This window comes from Aptenodytes forsteri, unplaced genomic scaffold (genome assembly GCF_000699145.1).
Source record: "Aptenodytes forsteri isolate BGI_AS27 unplaced genomic scaffold, ASM69914v1 Scaffold132, whole genome shotgun sequence".
NCBI classification, from domain to species: domain Eukaryota; kingdom Metazoa; phylum Chordata; class Aves; order Sphenisciformes; family Spheniscidae; genus Aptenodytes; species Aptenodytes forsteri.
This window is the reverse complement of record NW_008795520.1, coordinates 2,574,255-2,591,146: the sequence shown is the minus strand read 5'-3', so window position 1 is coordinate 2,591,146 and position 16,892 is coordinate 2,574,255. Positions and strand designations below refer to the sequence as shown.

The 16,892-nt window shown below is 37.6% G+C and overlaps 1 protein-coding gene across 1 annotated transcript in view; it reads right to left on the bottom strand.

The window, feature by feature from the left end:
* Nucleotides 1-3,854: 3,854 nt before the first annotated feature.
* Nucleotides 3,855-16,892, bottom strand: part of NUP133 (nucleoporin 133) — a 35,286-nt gene continuing 22,248 nt past the window's right edge. The window contains exons 20-26 of the mRNA XM_009281781.2: nucleotides 15,225-15,383; nucleotides 13,449-13,584; nucleotides 11,549-11,667; nucleotides 9,980-10,060; nucleotides 7,886-7,950; nucleotides 5,385-5,473; nucleotides 3,855-4,099 (exon numbers count right to left, since the gene is read on the bottom strand). Of these exons, the coding sequence (XP_009280056.2) occupies nucleotides 3,963-4,099; nucleotides 5,385-5,473; nucleotides 7,886-7,950; nucleotides 9,980-10,060; nucleotides 11,549-11,667; nucleotides 13,449-13,584; nucleotides 15,225-15,383 (786 nt within the window). The 3' untranslated portion in view covers nucleotides 3,855-3,962. The remainder of the gene's footprint in view (nucleotides 4,100-5,384; nucleotides 5,474-7,885; nucleotides 7,951-9,979; nucleotides 10,061-11,548; nucleotides 11,668-13,448; nucleotides 13,585-15,224; nucleotides 15,384-16,892) is intronic.

The following is a 16,892-nucleotide window of genomic DNA, read 5'->3' as shown; positions in this document are numbered from 1 at the left end:
GTGCGGCCGCGACTAGCCGCAGCCCAGAAGTTTGGGGCTGCGAAGGGAAATATGGCCCTCAGGGACCTTGCCTGTAGGTACAGGTGAGCGCCAGGGGGGAGGAAGGGAGTCGTGAGAGGAGGCGAAGTGAGAAGGTAGATCTGGGGTTTGCACGTAGTACCATTGTACGTGGCGAGGGCCCGTGTAAAAGCCACGGCTTTACGTGCTGAGCTAAGCCATGCATTTTTTCTTCGCTGTGATTTAAAAATGGAAAATAAATGCAGGGGATTACATCCGTGAGGCAAACGCCTGAAGAGAAACCCGGTGAAGCATAATCCCGGTGACCGTCTGATCCCAGAAGCCTGACGTAGCGTGAATGCTGGTGCCATTACCGAGTACCCATTGCTGGCCGCTGAGCTCGGCCGGGCAACACGGTGTCCTCCAGCTATCACTGCGGCTCATCCTTTCCAAAAGGAGCACAGTCTCACAGGCAAGTCATCTCTGACAAGCTGAAGGTAATGCGTAAGTGAAGAGGAACAGTTCACCTCCTTCAGCTATGGATATTTAAGCAGAGATTCCATGTGGGACACTGGGAAAATTTTATAAGGAAATTCCGGTTACCGACGGAAAGAAGAGGCAGTAACGCAAGCAGATTTGCAGCCCTGTCAATGAGTCGATGCAAATCAACCTTCAAGACCTTCTCTGAAGGCACAACTTGCCAAGGGTAAATCCTTTTAAAATTTAGGGAGTCAGGAGAGGAGGCAGAAGAAATAGTAAGCCAGAAGCGCTCATGCTGTGAGGCGTCTCCTGCAACCAAAGGCATTTTTGCAGCTGATTTCCTCCACTGCAAGGCAGAGCAGAAGTGCCAACAGAGAAAAAGACAATTTTTCTTCTCCTCTATTTAATTTCTGCACCCTCCAGTTTGGCAACGTTCCTCTTTACCTCTGGCTGCTCCCTATTTCATTCTGCTGTAGATTTTCATTTCCTGTCGAGTTATTGTATTAAAGTACGCTGGGGATAAAACATGCTATTCTTTCATACTGTTCTTCCACTTCTCGTATTCTTCTTCAGTTCTGTTGTTGACAACTGGCAGTACAAAAATCGGAAGCCTGAAAGCACTTAAAGGCATCGCAGCCATCAAATCTATTTACAGAACTGTAACACTCCGTCGTGGATTCCAAAATATGGTCAGTTGTGTTGAATCAGAAATCAAGTAACAGAAAGCCTAACGTCACTGAAAGATAAACAGTCTTAATCCTTCAATGAAACCTGACACAAGCATAAACCCGCTCTATCCCTTCTGTTTCTTTTAGTTTTCTCTCTACCCCGATCTAGTTTACAGCAAAATGCCCGATAGCAATGTTAAATTCTTATAGTTCTGTGTAAAAGATCATTTGCCGCACTTAGGTCTGATATTTAGCTGGACTCATGGAATGAATTTGGTTTTGGTCCCAAGTCAGAAAACATGTGAAGCTAGTTTCCAGAACAGAGCTGGGCACAAAGACCACCACTATCCACAACGCATAGCTTCTGAAATCGATCACAAATGACAACTGATAAGCTTTCCTGCTACTCTGGTCACAACAGAGGATGGAAGTGCGGATATCCTGTACCCTGTGTGTTTTCCATTACTGAGAAAACAACTATTTACGAAACAACGTATGCTTCCCTATTCAAAAGGAGCTATCCATACTCCTTAAGCCGTTTTAACCAAAACCCCAGCCTTGTTGTCCCAAGTTTATCTGGTTTTGTTACACTTGGAAACAACCTAGAGCTCTGGCATGACCTTCGATACGCGGTGGTAAACGAAGGCATCCTCCCCGTACAGTAATCCGAGACAGGAGTTCTGCACCAGAACAGCTTATTACATAATGAAACGGAGGACGGAGAGGAGGAATAGCCCCAAATCCCAGCCTCTTCGAGCTTCCCAACAGAATAGTGAACCAGCTCAACATTCTTACTACAAGAACATTAAACTTCGGTTTAGACATGGGAGTTATTTTAATGAGGTTTTATTTAAATAAACTCGTTGCCTGTAGCCTTCTGTTTTGGCAGTAGTCAGATGGAAAGCCCTTGTACGAGTGCCAAATGCCTCCCAACCCAGCAATAGAATAAAACATTCGTTGCGAAGCCTACATGGCTGATCGTTTCCTGAGAACCTGGAGAAAGCTTTTACACCGACCGGAATAAACCCATCCCAGCAGAGAAGCCAGGCACTTTGAAACAGATGGATAGCTAAGGATGAACAGAAACGCCTGCTTCTGGAGCAAGCTTTCTGGGGCTCACCCTGCCACTCCTGACAGAATCCGGGTGGTCGACAGTCTAGGAAGGGATGAGAGATCCCCAAAGCGTTTTACTGCGGACGGTCTATTAAAGAGATTCCTCTTCAAGCAAAATTTAGAGAGTCTAGTAAAAGTTCAGGTGGAACACATTTTGGCAGGGGGTGGCAATCATTTGTTGGATTATTCCCTTTCTCCCAAAATGCTAAGTTTATCACTAATGAGAAACCACCTTTAAAATGACATTTAAACAAGCACGTGGAATTCTTCTAAAGCTTTAAATGACCCACTCCTTTGAAGCCGCAGCTGGGAGTTATACCCGCACTTCTTTCTCCCAGCCATGCAAGGCTGCAGAAGCGTAAAGTTCGCTTCTTAGAACCATCTTAGATGACTGCTAGTGCATTTCTTTCCCATATTAGTTAGAACCTCTCTAGATAAATCTATTCTTCCAAACATGTTCAGACTCTCAGCCCAGCTTACTGTATTAGTACAGGGAGGAGGGGAAGCCACGGAAGGGGAGCTGTGCTTTTAAAACTAGAAACTGGATTCTCTTCAACCAGTTTAACTTCTGACCTTCTCAGCTGTTGGATCAAGTTGTTGCAGCAGGCGTCAAGCCAGACAAGTAAAACATAAGGGCATGCAAGTTGCTCTGCATTCACTCTCTGGCTGTTGAGCTACTTGCAAAAGAAAGGTACAACATGTCAGATTGAAGTAACTTTTATTTAAAGATTAAAAATCCGCTGCCGATCACAATAATTAAAATTGAAACGTTAAATGGATTTTTTTTATTCCCATGCCAGAGATAACTAAACTGGGGCAGTGGGGTTAAAAAAATAAAAAATTAGTGGCATCAACCAGTAGAGAACAAGTCGCCGAGTAAGGAAGATGGTGCTGGACTCCCACACTTTCATAACTGCTTTCTAGGTTTCTTCCGAGCCTAGGTTCAAGCAGTTGCTGTGAATGACTGCACGGTGGGCTGCTAATCTCATTCTTACATGTATTCTAGAAATCTGGATGTAGCTTTAATTAAACTTAAATAGATAAAATACTAAAATGTTTTGAAAAAGTTTAATCTTACAGATATAAACTGAAAGAATGGTGTATTTACTGGACCAGAGGACTTTGAATGAGAACTGTGCTTTATTCCTTTCTGTCACGGACAAGCCGAGTGACCAGTGACGAGCCAGTTATCCTTTTTGTGCCAGTAATCTTTAATGCAAAACTGAAATTACCTGGTTTCTACAGCAAAGAGTGTTGTACAAAGAGAGAGTAATCTTCTAGAATAATCATTTGTTTCTTCAGTAAGCTACACAGTCACCCCGCACAAATGTTTTCAGTATGTTCTCTGACTGAAATCATGCCCCAGTGAAGCGAGAGGAAGTTTCCATCTGCCGCAGTAGGTCCCATACTTCACCCTGTGTCTGCGTGTCTGTGGGTCTCAGGCAGGACTCATACCAATGAAGACAGAAAACGAAACAGCAAAGTTTATGAAAGGCACAGAAAACGAAAACTTTATTTTGCTTTTGCCTCAAAACATACCTCTGCTTCCCCTGACTAAAGTGCCAACATCTATAAATTTAAGACCAAGTATATTACTCGTACAGATTTTATTACAAAGATTTAGCAAAAAAAGAACAGAACGTAAAAAAAGTATACATTAATTTGACAGTTCTTTAGAAAAAACATTTTAAAAAATAGTGAGAATCACGCTTGCCCCTGAACGTAGAGTTCGTAGTTTGCCTGTAACACAAACTTGAAGTAACCATTGTATTTCAAGTTGCCAAGTTCGTTCGCTTGCAGCAAGTCCTTCAACTCCGGTAAATATTCACTTAACTGAACTCCTACAACACAAAACCTTTCATTACAGCACTGATAAACGTACTTTGCATTAGCAGTTAAGATGATTTTTAAGTAAACACCTGTGCCTGCCTCAGTGTTAAATTACTCTTTTGGAATTGAGAAGTTCTAATTCTATTATACATGTCAAGAAATACAATAAAGCTTAAGTAGCCTGTAAAACTGCAGTTTGTGTTTTTTTTTTTTTTTAAATAATTTCCTACCCAAAAACTTAACTGAACTCCTACAACACAAAACCTTTTATTACAGCACTGATAAACGTACTTTGCATTAGCAGTTATGATGATTTTTAAGTAAACACCTGTGCCTGCCTTGTTAAATTAAATAATTTCCTACCCAAACAGAGCTTCTCAGTGAATTTTAAACCTAAAAAGTTTAAATAGCCTGTAAAACTGCAGTTTGTGTTTTTTTTTTTTTTTAAATAATTTCCTACCCAAACAGAGCTTCTCAGTGAATTTATGATTAAACCTAAAATCCTTAAACCTAAAATCCAAGTCTTCACATTACACTTCACCAAAATAAAAGAAATAAAGAAAGAAAAGAAAGAAAAGAAAGATCAGTCATGTAATAAATACTTGTATCATCAGTTGCAACATTTCAGTCTGGGCTGTGGGAATCTTAAAAAAGGAAAGAAATTGACAGGATTGAACGCACAAAACTAGAACTGTTCTGAAGAACTTAATTTTTGTCTTTTTGACATGGCGCCTTCTCTGTTCTGGAAAAAGTTCATATGCAGTAATATTTCAAACAGACTTTGACTCTAAATTGCTTCCCTCCTCTCCCTCCCCCCCAGGTGTAATTTCCATGGCCACAACTTCCCATGGTCAGCTTTGCCTGGGGGTGGGGGGTGGGGTGTATAATCTTTTTTTTTCTGCTTTTGGGGAGGGAAAACAAAACCAAACATTTAAGCTAAAATAGATTAAGCTCTTCTGAGTAGCAGACAGTTATTAATCCCTTATCTTACAGAAGATATGTATTTAACTCCAGAAGACATACTTTACTGCACAGTAAGAAACTGCGAAAAATCCAATGGCTACCCTACTGAGCAAATAATTTGCAGGTACTAAGATTATAACCAAGAAATCTGCTCCTCCCTTATCCCCTCAACATTTTACAGAGATAGAATTAGCTCCATATGACTGTAATTATCTAGTGGAATGCATATGGAAGTTTTTATTACTCTGAGAATTTATTAACACTACTTATATATCAGCTTTTGAAACAACTAAACAATTTCAAGAAGTTCAATTATATTTAAATACACTTTACCTTCTTTCAAGAGTTTTTGTAATATTTTCACAAATATACTATCTTTAGATGCTTCAATTGGATCATCTTTACCATCTGAACAGGACCATCTGCAAGTCAAAAGGAATAATTTGTGGAAAGAATTGCACAGATGAAATCAAATGAAAACTAAGAAGAAAAAATATGCAGGAAATTCGATAAATTATCAAAGGTGATTAATACATGTTCACATGTAAGTGTTATGTGCTTGGCTATAGCTCAAAGCAAGAGGTTTTTTCTATCTTGTGTTAATTATTCTTTATTCCAAGAGTAAAACTGCAATAAAATTGCAATACTATAACGTAGTCTAGTTAGGAGGACAATAGAAATGCTTCCCATCTTCTAAACTGTAAAAGAAAACATTATTTCTTTGATGAAATCAAAAATATTATCCACCAAGATAAGAATAACCTATTCTCAGTAATTCTATTTTACAATTGAGATGATGCAAGTATAGATTTATTTTTTGGTAGAATAAAGCAAGAGCAGCAATTTGCTAACATATTTGAAAAAAACAAACCAAAAAAGCTAGCACTGAGAAAAGGAAGGAGGAGGGAAAAAACCTGTAAAATCTAAGTTGCAGGCCTGCAACAGCACACGTAGACACAGCACAAATACGGTTTGTCTCATTTGTGATTAAATGTGAAGGTGAAGACTCACAAATGCAAATCTCATCTGTGATAGAAGAACGTGTTGGGGATTTTCTTAAGAGAAAGATTATTTTAAATGACAATTTTTCATCTTTGCAGATCTTTTTGTGTAGCAGTTTTAGGTCAACACCAACCTAACTTCTTTTGCTGTGGTTCTAACCTCCGAGTTGTTAAAATTTCCTGTTCCATATGTTGAACTGACAGACAAAACCAGTTCTCCTATCACTCCCTGAACCAACATGAACCTCCTTGGGCCAATGGGACATGCTTGCAACAGATCTGGACCCTGCTCCCAGAAGCTATTACTGACAAATCCCCTGTACTTCACCGAAACCATGGTTTTACCCTGGATGTCACTTCAACTCCCAGACTTCTAGGATTTCATCTTTAATTCTACTGGGAAGAACATGAGGGAAGGGGATTTGAGGAAACAAATCACGCTTAGGCACAGAGGAGGATAGCGAGGAGCCTACCAGAACGTCAGGAGCACGCTCAGCAAGGCTCTCCATCCTACCCAAGAACCTTACCACCATTTGTAGCTGTCAAGCTAGAAAACAGATGCCATCCTTAAAAGTAGGTACTGCAACATGTCAAATGCTTACTTTTGCACACAGATGAAAGTTAACACTACCTCTTTTGAAATAGCAATCAACCCCTTCGTAAGCCTTTGTGAGCCTTGCTGGACTGGAAACTCAACTGGGACATCAAGTTTTCTAAACACTGTTCAGTGCAAAGTGATCTCAAATTGCATCTGGTTAGCTAGTGGAGTGGGCAAAATCTTGTCAGCATTATACGTGATTTGAATGGTTTAAATATTATGCCTAAAACTCTGTTCTCGGCCCAGGGTAGACAAGACATAAACCAATTATTGGAACTCCAATGCAGGAGTTCTGGATTCTTCTGTCTTGAAAATAACGGGAAGGGAAGAAAACCCTTGGAATAGTGTGAACCTGTTTCTGCATATTACTTGTGTCACGTGCGACAATAACTTAGTCACGCAACTAGGAATTTATTTTCTACAGACCACTGTCCTTTGGAATCTACCCTACGCATAAGCGTGAATTCAAATGCTGCTTATTTCCATTTTAATCACAAATGGCACAGTGCATTTGGAATGTATTCTCTCCTCATCTTTTCTTCCTTAGGTCCTCTTGGAACACGGATAGGAGCTACAAAAGCTGGGTAACTTCTGAAAATTAGAAAGGAAAGGGAGGAAATGCCATTTGAGTTATTTAACCTGGGAGAGAACAGTAGCACTGCTTGGTGAGAAGATTCTTCTGACCAATTGGGTTCAGCCTGTATTTGGTGTTGAACGTCCGTAAGAGTGGCTCTTTTAAGCAGTATTTAAGGCTTCGATCTCTTACAGTCAAGAATGCAGCTTTAACTCAAAAAGGTCACGAACTTGTCGATGTGGTTCAATGGCCAAAAATGAGTGAAACAGAAGTTTGCAGGAGTGACCTCTGCACATCTTGCTCTTAAAAAGCTTCTAGTTGAGATGCTTCAAAGGAAAAAAAAGTTTCAGCATCGGTCATTTCTTTTACCCTAGCAAAGGGTTCAAGAATGAAAGCTGCATGGGTGCATTTCTGTCTCAGGTGCTGAGAATGCACAGTAGGTTGCCAGTGAGCTAAGCAAACGAAGTACTACAGATTTTTTTTGCTAGGGTTTCACTTTACAAATAAAAAGACACATTCAGATCAGATACTTTATACTTTACTAACCTCATACTATGAAATTCTATCTTTTCAGTGAGCTATAGTATACTAATATATATACTAATTCTGGAAAAGCTATGTCACAAATACTCCCAGTAATTTATATTCATATTGGACTTACCCATCTCTTTGGAGAGCCTTACAGAGAATTTTAAGTTTAAGATCGTTTACATCCACTTCCTCTTCCTTCAATTCATATAAGGAGAAAAGACAGGTAAGTTGTTTATTATTTTTTTTTTAAAGAAATAATCACTCTGTCACACAGATTATAGCAATGAATTAGATTCTTCAATTACTGAACACTGTTTTTAAGCACGTGCTATTTTAACAAATGACACGATCAGACTGTTGAAACACCAAAGACTGTTCATTTCCATTTGAAAACATGGCTCAGACTTTCTACATCACCCCACGACTGCCGAAGACTACCTACCTCAATTTGAAAAAGGGCCTATTTTAAAGCACATGAACAAATACCAATTTGTAAAACAGTGTATTCTAGGCAAGTTTTATTTTAAAATGTGCTAAATGGTGACTGAAGTCAAGGCTCTTTTTTCAACATGGCCAAGCTAACTAGCACGCATTAGTGTCCACGTTAGGATGTATGTTTTATGAATATATTAGTAAATGTCTTCAGAGAGACACATTTGTATTAGAAATGGCAGTCCCTGCATTGCACAGAAACTTTGAGATAATTGGTGTCAGAGCCCGTTTTAAAATATAACGTCAGAAAAAAGACCACATTTTTTTCCGCCTCTCAACGTCCTGAAGCATCACATCTACTTTAAATTCCCCTCATAGGAGATAAAAGAAACCACGAACTCTTCAATTTAGAAGCCTGGAAGCAAGAGGATGGGTCTCGACTTTATGCTACGCTTTTGGAAGAGAAAAGCAGGGAAAACTAGGGAACAGCTAGTTTTTAGACTCTAGTCTAAACCACCATCTCGAATTTGCGCTGAACGGTTCTACTCAAGTTGTTAGAGACGCAAGTATCTGAGCAAAAAGTCACTTTGAATCTCATGTTTTTAGAGTGACATTTATTTTATCTAGATGTAAAAAACCAGTATAGTTCTCTCAGTGTTCATGAATTGTGTTGACAAAATTTAAGAGGAAAACTAATTTAAAAGAAAGAACCAAATGAGTTCACTCAAGTTTATTTTACTGCAAAATATCATTATTTGGACTATTTATGTTGTAAAAATGAAGGAAGTTAGAAAAAAAGCATTGAAACTTTCTTTTTAAACTAAAGAAAACTAACTCAGAGTAACATGCTACTCTAAGTAGTAATACTCTTTCCTCAGTACACAAAACATAATATAGTACTAAACACAGGACAAGTAAACATATTCATACATAAAGCGAAAAAAACCCCTCTTTAATAACAGTAATGTTATTCAAAACAAAATTTGATAAAAGAAATGCAATTAAAAATTATTGAAAAATCAATTTAAGTTTTAAAAACAATTTAATTATGAAGACATTTATAATTGTCAAACCAAAGTTATTGAAGGCCAACAAAATGGCACAATGGTGTTTACAAAGCACTACTACAGAGAGGATTTTAACTTGGAGCCCTACCCAGACTAGCAGGAATTAGGATAATCAGAAGAGAGCTCTCATTTTCAATTAGTATGGAATACTTTCACTGAAATACAACTTCAGCTTTTTAGCAAAGACTGTTGTTAATTCAGGTTTGATGCTCCTCAGAAGTTGATTTCTTCGTGCTTAGTGGAAAATTACTCCTGACAAGATACTAGATCATACAACGAGATGCAGTGAGAAAACAGATAGCAAATCTGTGGTTCAATGCTATTTACGTGTTAAAAAGCTGGTGACTATCCCACATTATCTCATGACAATCAGAGAAACTGCCAATAGGGAAGACGCAAGAACTAAACTACTGAAAACAGAAGATCTTCGTCCTATTTGGAGAAAGCCTGTAGGGCAGCAAGGCTCTAAGAAAGAAACTATAGACTATAAATGGGAAGTGAAGATGAAGAGTGTCATTTTTCTTAAATGATCTAAACCACATTTGGCATTAAGTCTCCAGTGACTTAAAAACAAACTGAAAAAACACATCAGGGGTTATTTTTAATTACCGTACACTAAGCTAATATGTTAACTAACTACAGATGCACCATTCTTGCTTAAATAAGAATAATTTTTAAAAAAAAAAAAGTCTCTGGATTAGAAATCCTTCAAAAACTTTTCCTACCTCATCAATATATTCCAGTAGATCAAGTGCTTTCTTGAAGTCATACTCATTGGCCCTTCTGTTCTCATCACATATGTATATCTATGATACGAGAGATTAACGTAGAGAATTATTTTTAGCCTACAAACTAATGTAACTGATATCATGGACAACTCATTGTGGGAAGACCACCATATATTTTCCGCTTACGTGACCTTCTCATGAAAATATGTCTTGATTCAACTGCAAGAGTTTTTATAGTAAGGAATATACTTAAGGTTTTAGAGCAGCATTCCACCTACATGACAATGGTCTGTGGACAAATGATATTGGATATAAGGCTGCTAGGTTTCAAATTTAAATGCCATTTAAGGCTGTAACATTCCTGGACTATTGTAGCCAGAGCTCAGCTCCACAAATAAGCTCTCAGAATTATTTCGGTAATTAAGCTCAAAGCAGTGCTTAAGCACACGTACTGCCTTTCACCTTTTAAAAACAGAAAAGTTTGCTATCAATATTTCATCCCCACTCCCCAACAAAATTCTAAATTAGTACTTTAAAGGAAAATTAACGTTAACGCTCTTTTTATTCACACTTTCCGAGTTTCATTCTCGCGTTGCAAGTAGGAAGTATAAACATTGGTTTGACAATAGAGAGAATTCAGAAGGAAAACTGTCACGGTGCTAGAGCTTGCCAACTCATGAGTGACACTTCCTAGTCTCCCCTAATTCCACAGATAGTCTCACTTAAAGATACAGGTAATGACTTCAGAATCTGCTATTAGCATTGTTATAAGAAGATGAGGAGAATGTAAACAAGCACACTATCAGCTTTTGATTTTCCACAGGATTACAGGAAAAGTAAGGACTTGCAAAATAGACACCTAGACAGGACCTGATTTGTTTTACAATGTGTCGTTGTTGCTCATTGAATATTTTTTGTGTGCATCACTGGGTGGTAAAAATACGCTGCCAACAAGCAGAAACAATAAGGTTACTGGTGGCTGGCTACCACCAGAAAGGGGTGTGGAAAGGGAGTCAGCGCTATTAGTGATCCCAGTACTGGAGCAGTTCATGTTTTTGTTTCGTAAGGGTTGGGGTTTTTTTTTTGTTTGTTTTTGAAAAAGAAGGGAAAAAAAATGGAAAGACTTTGGGTGCCTCTTTGCAACAGGTGACCAAAAGCCTCTTCCTGCTTCTAGCCCTTTCTTTTTCTAGATTGCAGCTTGTTCCTTCTGCCTTCCAAGTTCTGCCCTACTGAGAATGTAACAGAAGGTAAAAATTGTCTCATAGCCAAAAACTGGCTTAGACTGGTAAATCAACTTCTGGCACTGATTTGATTTGCTTTTTCTTCCAGCAGCACTCTAAAGCACACGTTCAACAAAAAGAAATTTGAACTAAAAACAGCATTCTGCAGTTTGGTGCTGGTAGAAACTAAGCAAAGATAAACAAATTCATGCATCAGACCTTTAGGTGCTTAGCAAGTCATGTAAGGGATAAAGACAGCTGTGCTCTTCTCATTTATTTTATTGCACAGAGGCAGAAAACATACTGGAACTTTACCTGTGTAATGAAGAAAACATGAGATACTTACGTCAATGAGCTGAGATGCAGACAACACTGGCATATCGTTGAGGTTCAACTGTTTCTCTGCCAGTAATTGTTCAGGAAGTGTCTCCTGATGTAACAGAAAGCGTTCCTGTTCTGATATTTCTTGTAGTCATTTAAGGAAATGAATGTTTCATGTTATTAATGGAACAGTAATAACGGTCAAGTCACATTATTATTCAGGTCTACAAGTGTTTGTTACGAAGCATTCTATTTGGACGCTTATCTATGTTCCTGAAGCACAGAAATACTTCCACTTCAATATTGTCATCCTGGTGAACTAGTTCTTACTTTCCACTCAGGCTGCCAGTGTAACGCAGACTGATAACTCTTCTTTTTTCTCAAAACCACAAAATGAATACATAGGATTGGAGGGAAGTTGTTGCACTATGCAGGAAAGTAAGTTGGTTGCAATTTTTAGGAGCTACCTTTTGGCTGAAGACTTGTGCCATGGACCTGCTCCATCTCATTAATTATTCCACTTTTGATTGTTTTATTTTCCAGTATAATCTGCTTCAGGGTTATAAACTTATTAGGTGGAAACAATCAAAATGGAATAATTTCAGCCGTGAACCCTGCCCCCCCCCCCCAAGTTCCATCGCATGGTAGAAAGGAGCATTTTATCTGTTTAAACGGATAAGCAGAACGCAGCAGAAATAATTACTCTTCATCAGTAGAAAACTGATACAAAAAGACCGTAAGTTTTAAAAGCTGTCGTGTAATACGGAAGCATGTAGCAGAGTAAAATCCAGACCAAGTTTTGAGAGTCCATTACTCTACTGAAATAAAGCTTTCATTTCCTCATTTTTCTATGGTTTTCCTATTTAAAGGTGAGATTCTTCACATTAGTATAGGTTTTTCTCACAGCAGTGAGAAAAACAAATTTCAACTTCAAGATTTCATGCAATGCTATATCATTTAAAGGGCAGATGATATATTATTATTACAAGCTAAAAATAATTTGTGAAGCCTACTTAGTTATCATAATTATCCCCAGCCTTTTTCAACAGGATTTCTTTTAAGAATTGTACAAAACATAATGGATAAATATGCAGATAAATAGAAGTAGGCTTGAGTAGTAACCTTGAGTAATATTTCAAAGCTTTCCCCTGGTGGCCAGTATTAGCTTAACTATTAGTGCAGAATTGCTTTTTCACAAACTCACAGCAACATGTGCTGCACAAACAGTATCAGGAAAAGGGTATTTTCCAAAGTGATAGGAATGGCAGAGCAGTGGAACTGTTGCATTTGGTAATGAAGCAGAATAGGTATTCCTACTTTTCCCATTAACAACTTTTCAGCTACAGCATAATGAAACACTGTCACTGTAACCTTTCTAGATACAGAGAGAGAGTAAGATGCTGAGAAAGCACTTCTTGATCACGAATATATATATTTGCGGGTACATTATTACAATACAACATAGTTACAGGATTTCCTTGTACAGCCTAAGAGTCTCAGAACTTGAGAAGAATTCAAACTTGGGAGCCACTCAATGAACAGGCTTTAAGAAAGTAAATCATTTTTACCTTGCAACTGAAATATAAAATGCAGCTTCATCTACTTCAGAACCGTCTAATGACTTCTCAAAAAGACTGTGCAGCTTCTTATTTATGCCAATATTTTGTGTTATTAGAAAAAGTGAAAAGGTACAAATTTCCCTTGCTCATAGTCCTAACTCACAGGTGAAGGTGAATACTAAGGTTACTGCCTTATGCTGTATTCCTTATCCTTCCTGCAACGAGCAACATCATCAGCCCGTTTATCCCTACCACATTAAGTTAGTGAATTTATTAGGCTGAGGGCTCTATCTGCAAAATTAACATGATTCTAATTCAGTAACATTATTAGTCTATTCTTCGCTTTGCTCTGGTTTTATTTCTTACCTTCTATTTTCTCTTGCAGTATATCTTCTGAGAAGTCAGATGCCAGTGCAGCTAATTTGCTCAAGCCAAGAAGTGTTTTCTTCTTCGCAAAATATCGGGTCTCCATATTTGCTAAAGTCTGCAACGTTCTGTGAGCCTGAAATTAATAAAGATGTTAGGAACCAGTTTTAGAATTTAACATCAGAAGGTTAACAGATAAGGATTTAATCTGAACTGCAGCCTCACAGCTATTTATTGTTTGTAATATTATAACCCTTATTTTTAAGAGTCGTATAACTTGCACATTAAAACTCTGCATTACACTATTCAGGAAGAGATATAGATCTCTACTCAAATTATATCCAAAAAACATTTTCATTACTAATCAAGAAAAATTATCTTATGATCAAAGGATAAATTGCAACTTCACATATTATACCTCTGGGATCTTATTCAAGGCTTTGCCATAAAAGCCAGGCAAATATGCTTTGACAGGACAACTCTGCATACAGATTGATTTACTTGTTAATTCAGGAAAAAAACAGAATTATATCCAAAAAACATTTTCATTACTAATCAAGAAAAATTATCTTATGATCAAAGGATAAATTGCAACTTCACATATTATACCTCTGGGATCTTATTCAAGGCTTTGCCATAAAAGCCAGGCAAATATGCTTTGACAGGACAACTCTGCATACAGATTGATTTACTTGTTAATTCAGGAATTTGAAAAACAGAATTATACGTGTAACCGCTGCAGCAACCACATATTTAGGCAAGAATTTGTCTGTCAGACAAAGGAACAGAAAATTTCTGAGCACCTACTCAGAAATAAACTATCTAGACTGAATTACTTGTATATTTTAGAATCCTTTTCCCCTCTTCATAATGCTTTGCTATAAAAGACAAAACCTCAGTCGACACAAACGGAATATTACAAGACTCTCAGGGTGGGTTTGGGGTTTTTCTTGTTGTTGTTGGTTGGGTTTTTTGTTGGTTTGTTTTTTGGTTTTGTGTGGGTTTTTTTTAAGGGGCATGAAGTATTATCAACCTATAATTTGCAGTAGGATAAACGTTTCCATGCTCTGTGTGCTTAATAGATGTCCACATGGATTGAAAGAAGACATTTTTCTTTAGAATTAGTTTATTTTCTGAAGTGAAATACATTCATAAATCTAGCAGAAGGAAGGGAAGACTGACCAACAGGAAGTAGGGAAAGAACAACTGGACAGCCTACAAGGCAACAAAGAATCAAGTTTAAAAACAATGTCATATTAACCAATCCACATGCACATTAGCTATTAAAAAAAAAATTACTTTTATACTATGAATATAAGTGATTAAAGTAATCAATACTTTTTTTTACTTTCGTGATACCTCCAAATTCCTTTGCTTTAAATAGTTAGTTTTGAAATATGAATTTCAGTTTTTCCCTTGCTGGATAATCTGATAATGCTATTAATATTCACTGTAAACTCCCAATTCCACCAACGTGGTGATCACGTAGCCATATAAGACTTCCTCGATGCAAAGTATTAGTCACCAACAAGGGATGAAAAGCAGCCCTAATTTCCATTACATGGTGCGGTGGCTTATATGATATACCAGGTGGTGCCTGGAGGAAGGCTTTTGGTACTCCATTAATAATCCATGTCATCTCTTCCTTAAGTCACCTAGATAAGCTGTCTTCTTTTGGTGATGAAGAGCCAGAACTAGATAAATTTGCCTACTTGAATATGTACTTGACTCATTTAACATATGATATTTCTGTTTGGTTGTATTAAGAGATCCTACCTTTTGCAAATCCTGACTATTGATTTCATGTAACCAGCTCAGATGCTCATGAGCTTGCAAGAAACTGGCCAGCTGTCCGTGCTGAGCAATAGGCTGAGATAACAGCTTCCCTCGCTTCCCTTTTTCTAAATACCAGCGAAACAGGAAATCTGAAAAATTCTGAAGATAATAGGAATATGAGTAGATTTTTAAAGTTACATTTAAATATCTTGTTTGTCTTCTAAGGCAAAATGTTTCATAAAATACAATTGGTAAGAACATGGTAAGAACCTGCTTAACAAAACAAGGCAGACACACAAAAAAAAAAACATACTGTTGATGAAAAAACCTAAGAGTTCTGATAGAAATAGTGTTTAAAGAATTCATCAGCTACAGTGCTGATACACACAGCACGGTTCATCCTTCAATGGAAATGAAGGAAATGCCAAATATAAATTCTTCATGTTAACCCACAAGAATGGAAACAGGCATCACATCACCCACAATTCTAATCTTTTTTTTTTACCTGTTACTTCCCCCCTGCCTCAGAACTCTGTGCTTACTACTTCCTTTCATATAAGTTTGCTTCTGCTGTCACTGTTTTTGAAACATTCCCTCCTACCTCCACCAACTGAACCTACAACCTTACTTCTCTCGGTCATTGTTAAAAACGAATGTCTTTTTTTTAAAAAACCACCTATTTTATCTTCAAAAACTTCAATGTGACATAACTAATCAAGGTTTATGTTTGAGATTTAACTTAGCGTTTTCGGAGTAGTTTTAGAATAATGCTAAATTTTAATTGCATTAACAATTTAGAAAATAAAGTTTGAAGAGGCCACCAGTCTGATATTCTATCCATCAGACTTGATCTATTCAGCTCTACATTTGCTAAAGTAACTTTTCAGAAAGTGTTGCTTTTTTCCTTAAAAAAAAAAGCCTCTGAAAAGAACAAACAGAGAATTTATCCTCTTCTTTTGACAGTATGTGTGCGTATTTAACCCTCACTATTAAAAACGTTTATTATAATTTCTGTTACTAATACTTCTGCTTGTTCTTATTAAACAACCTTTCTCTACTCTCTTTATTAGGAAACCTGTAGACTGCAGGATTTCTCTTTTCATAGTTGTTGAGGAAAGCTAAACAAATTGATCTCGCCAACTCTCAAATTAGGAAACTTTTATCCCAGTCCCCCTCACTTCAAGCAGTCTCTGTTGCCTTTTCCCAAGCTTTCCAATTTTTCAGCACACTCAGAGGTTTTTACACCAGATTTTGACAGACATTGGAAAAATTGTCTAACAAGTACCTGGCAGGCCAATAAAAAAAGACCACAGCAACATCCCTATCTTCCTACTCTTCTTAACTACTTTTCTATTTATACATTTAACAATCTCATCTTGTCTTTTGGAAATTATCCTTAAATTCATATTACATTAGTTTAATAAAACAGCAGTGCACTGACTACAGCACCTCCGTGAACAAGTCACAAAATGCCGAAAGATGTTAAGAGTGAGACAATGTGTTTGAGGCACAAAGAAGGTCCCATGGAAAGCCACTGCCCATATAGCTAGCACGTGTATTTCTGCTGACATGCTTTGCAGTCTCGGGGTAAAATATGTGAGTTCTGCCTGCACAGTGAATCTCGACTCCAATTTTCCACATTACCCCCGTATGTATATGTGTAAATAC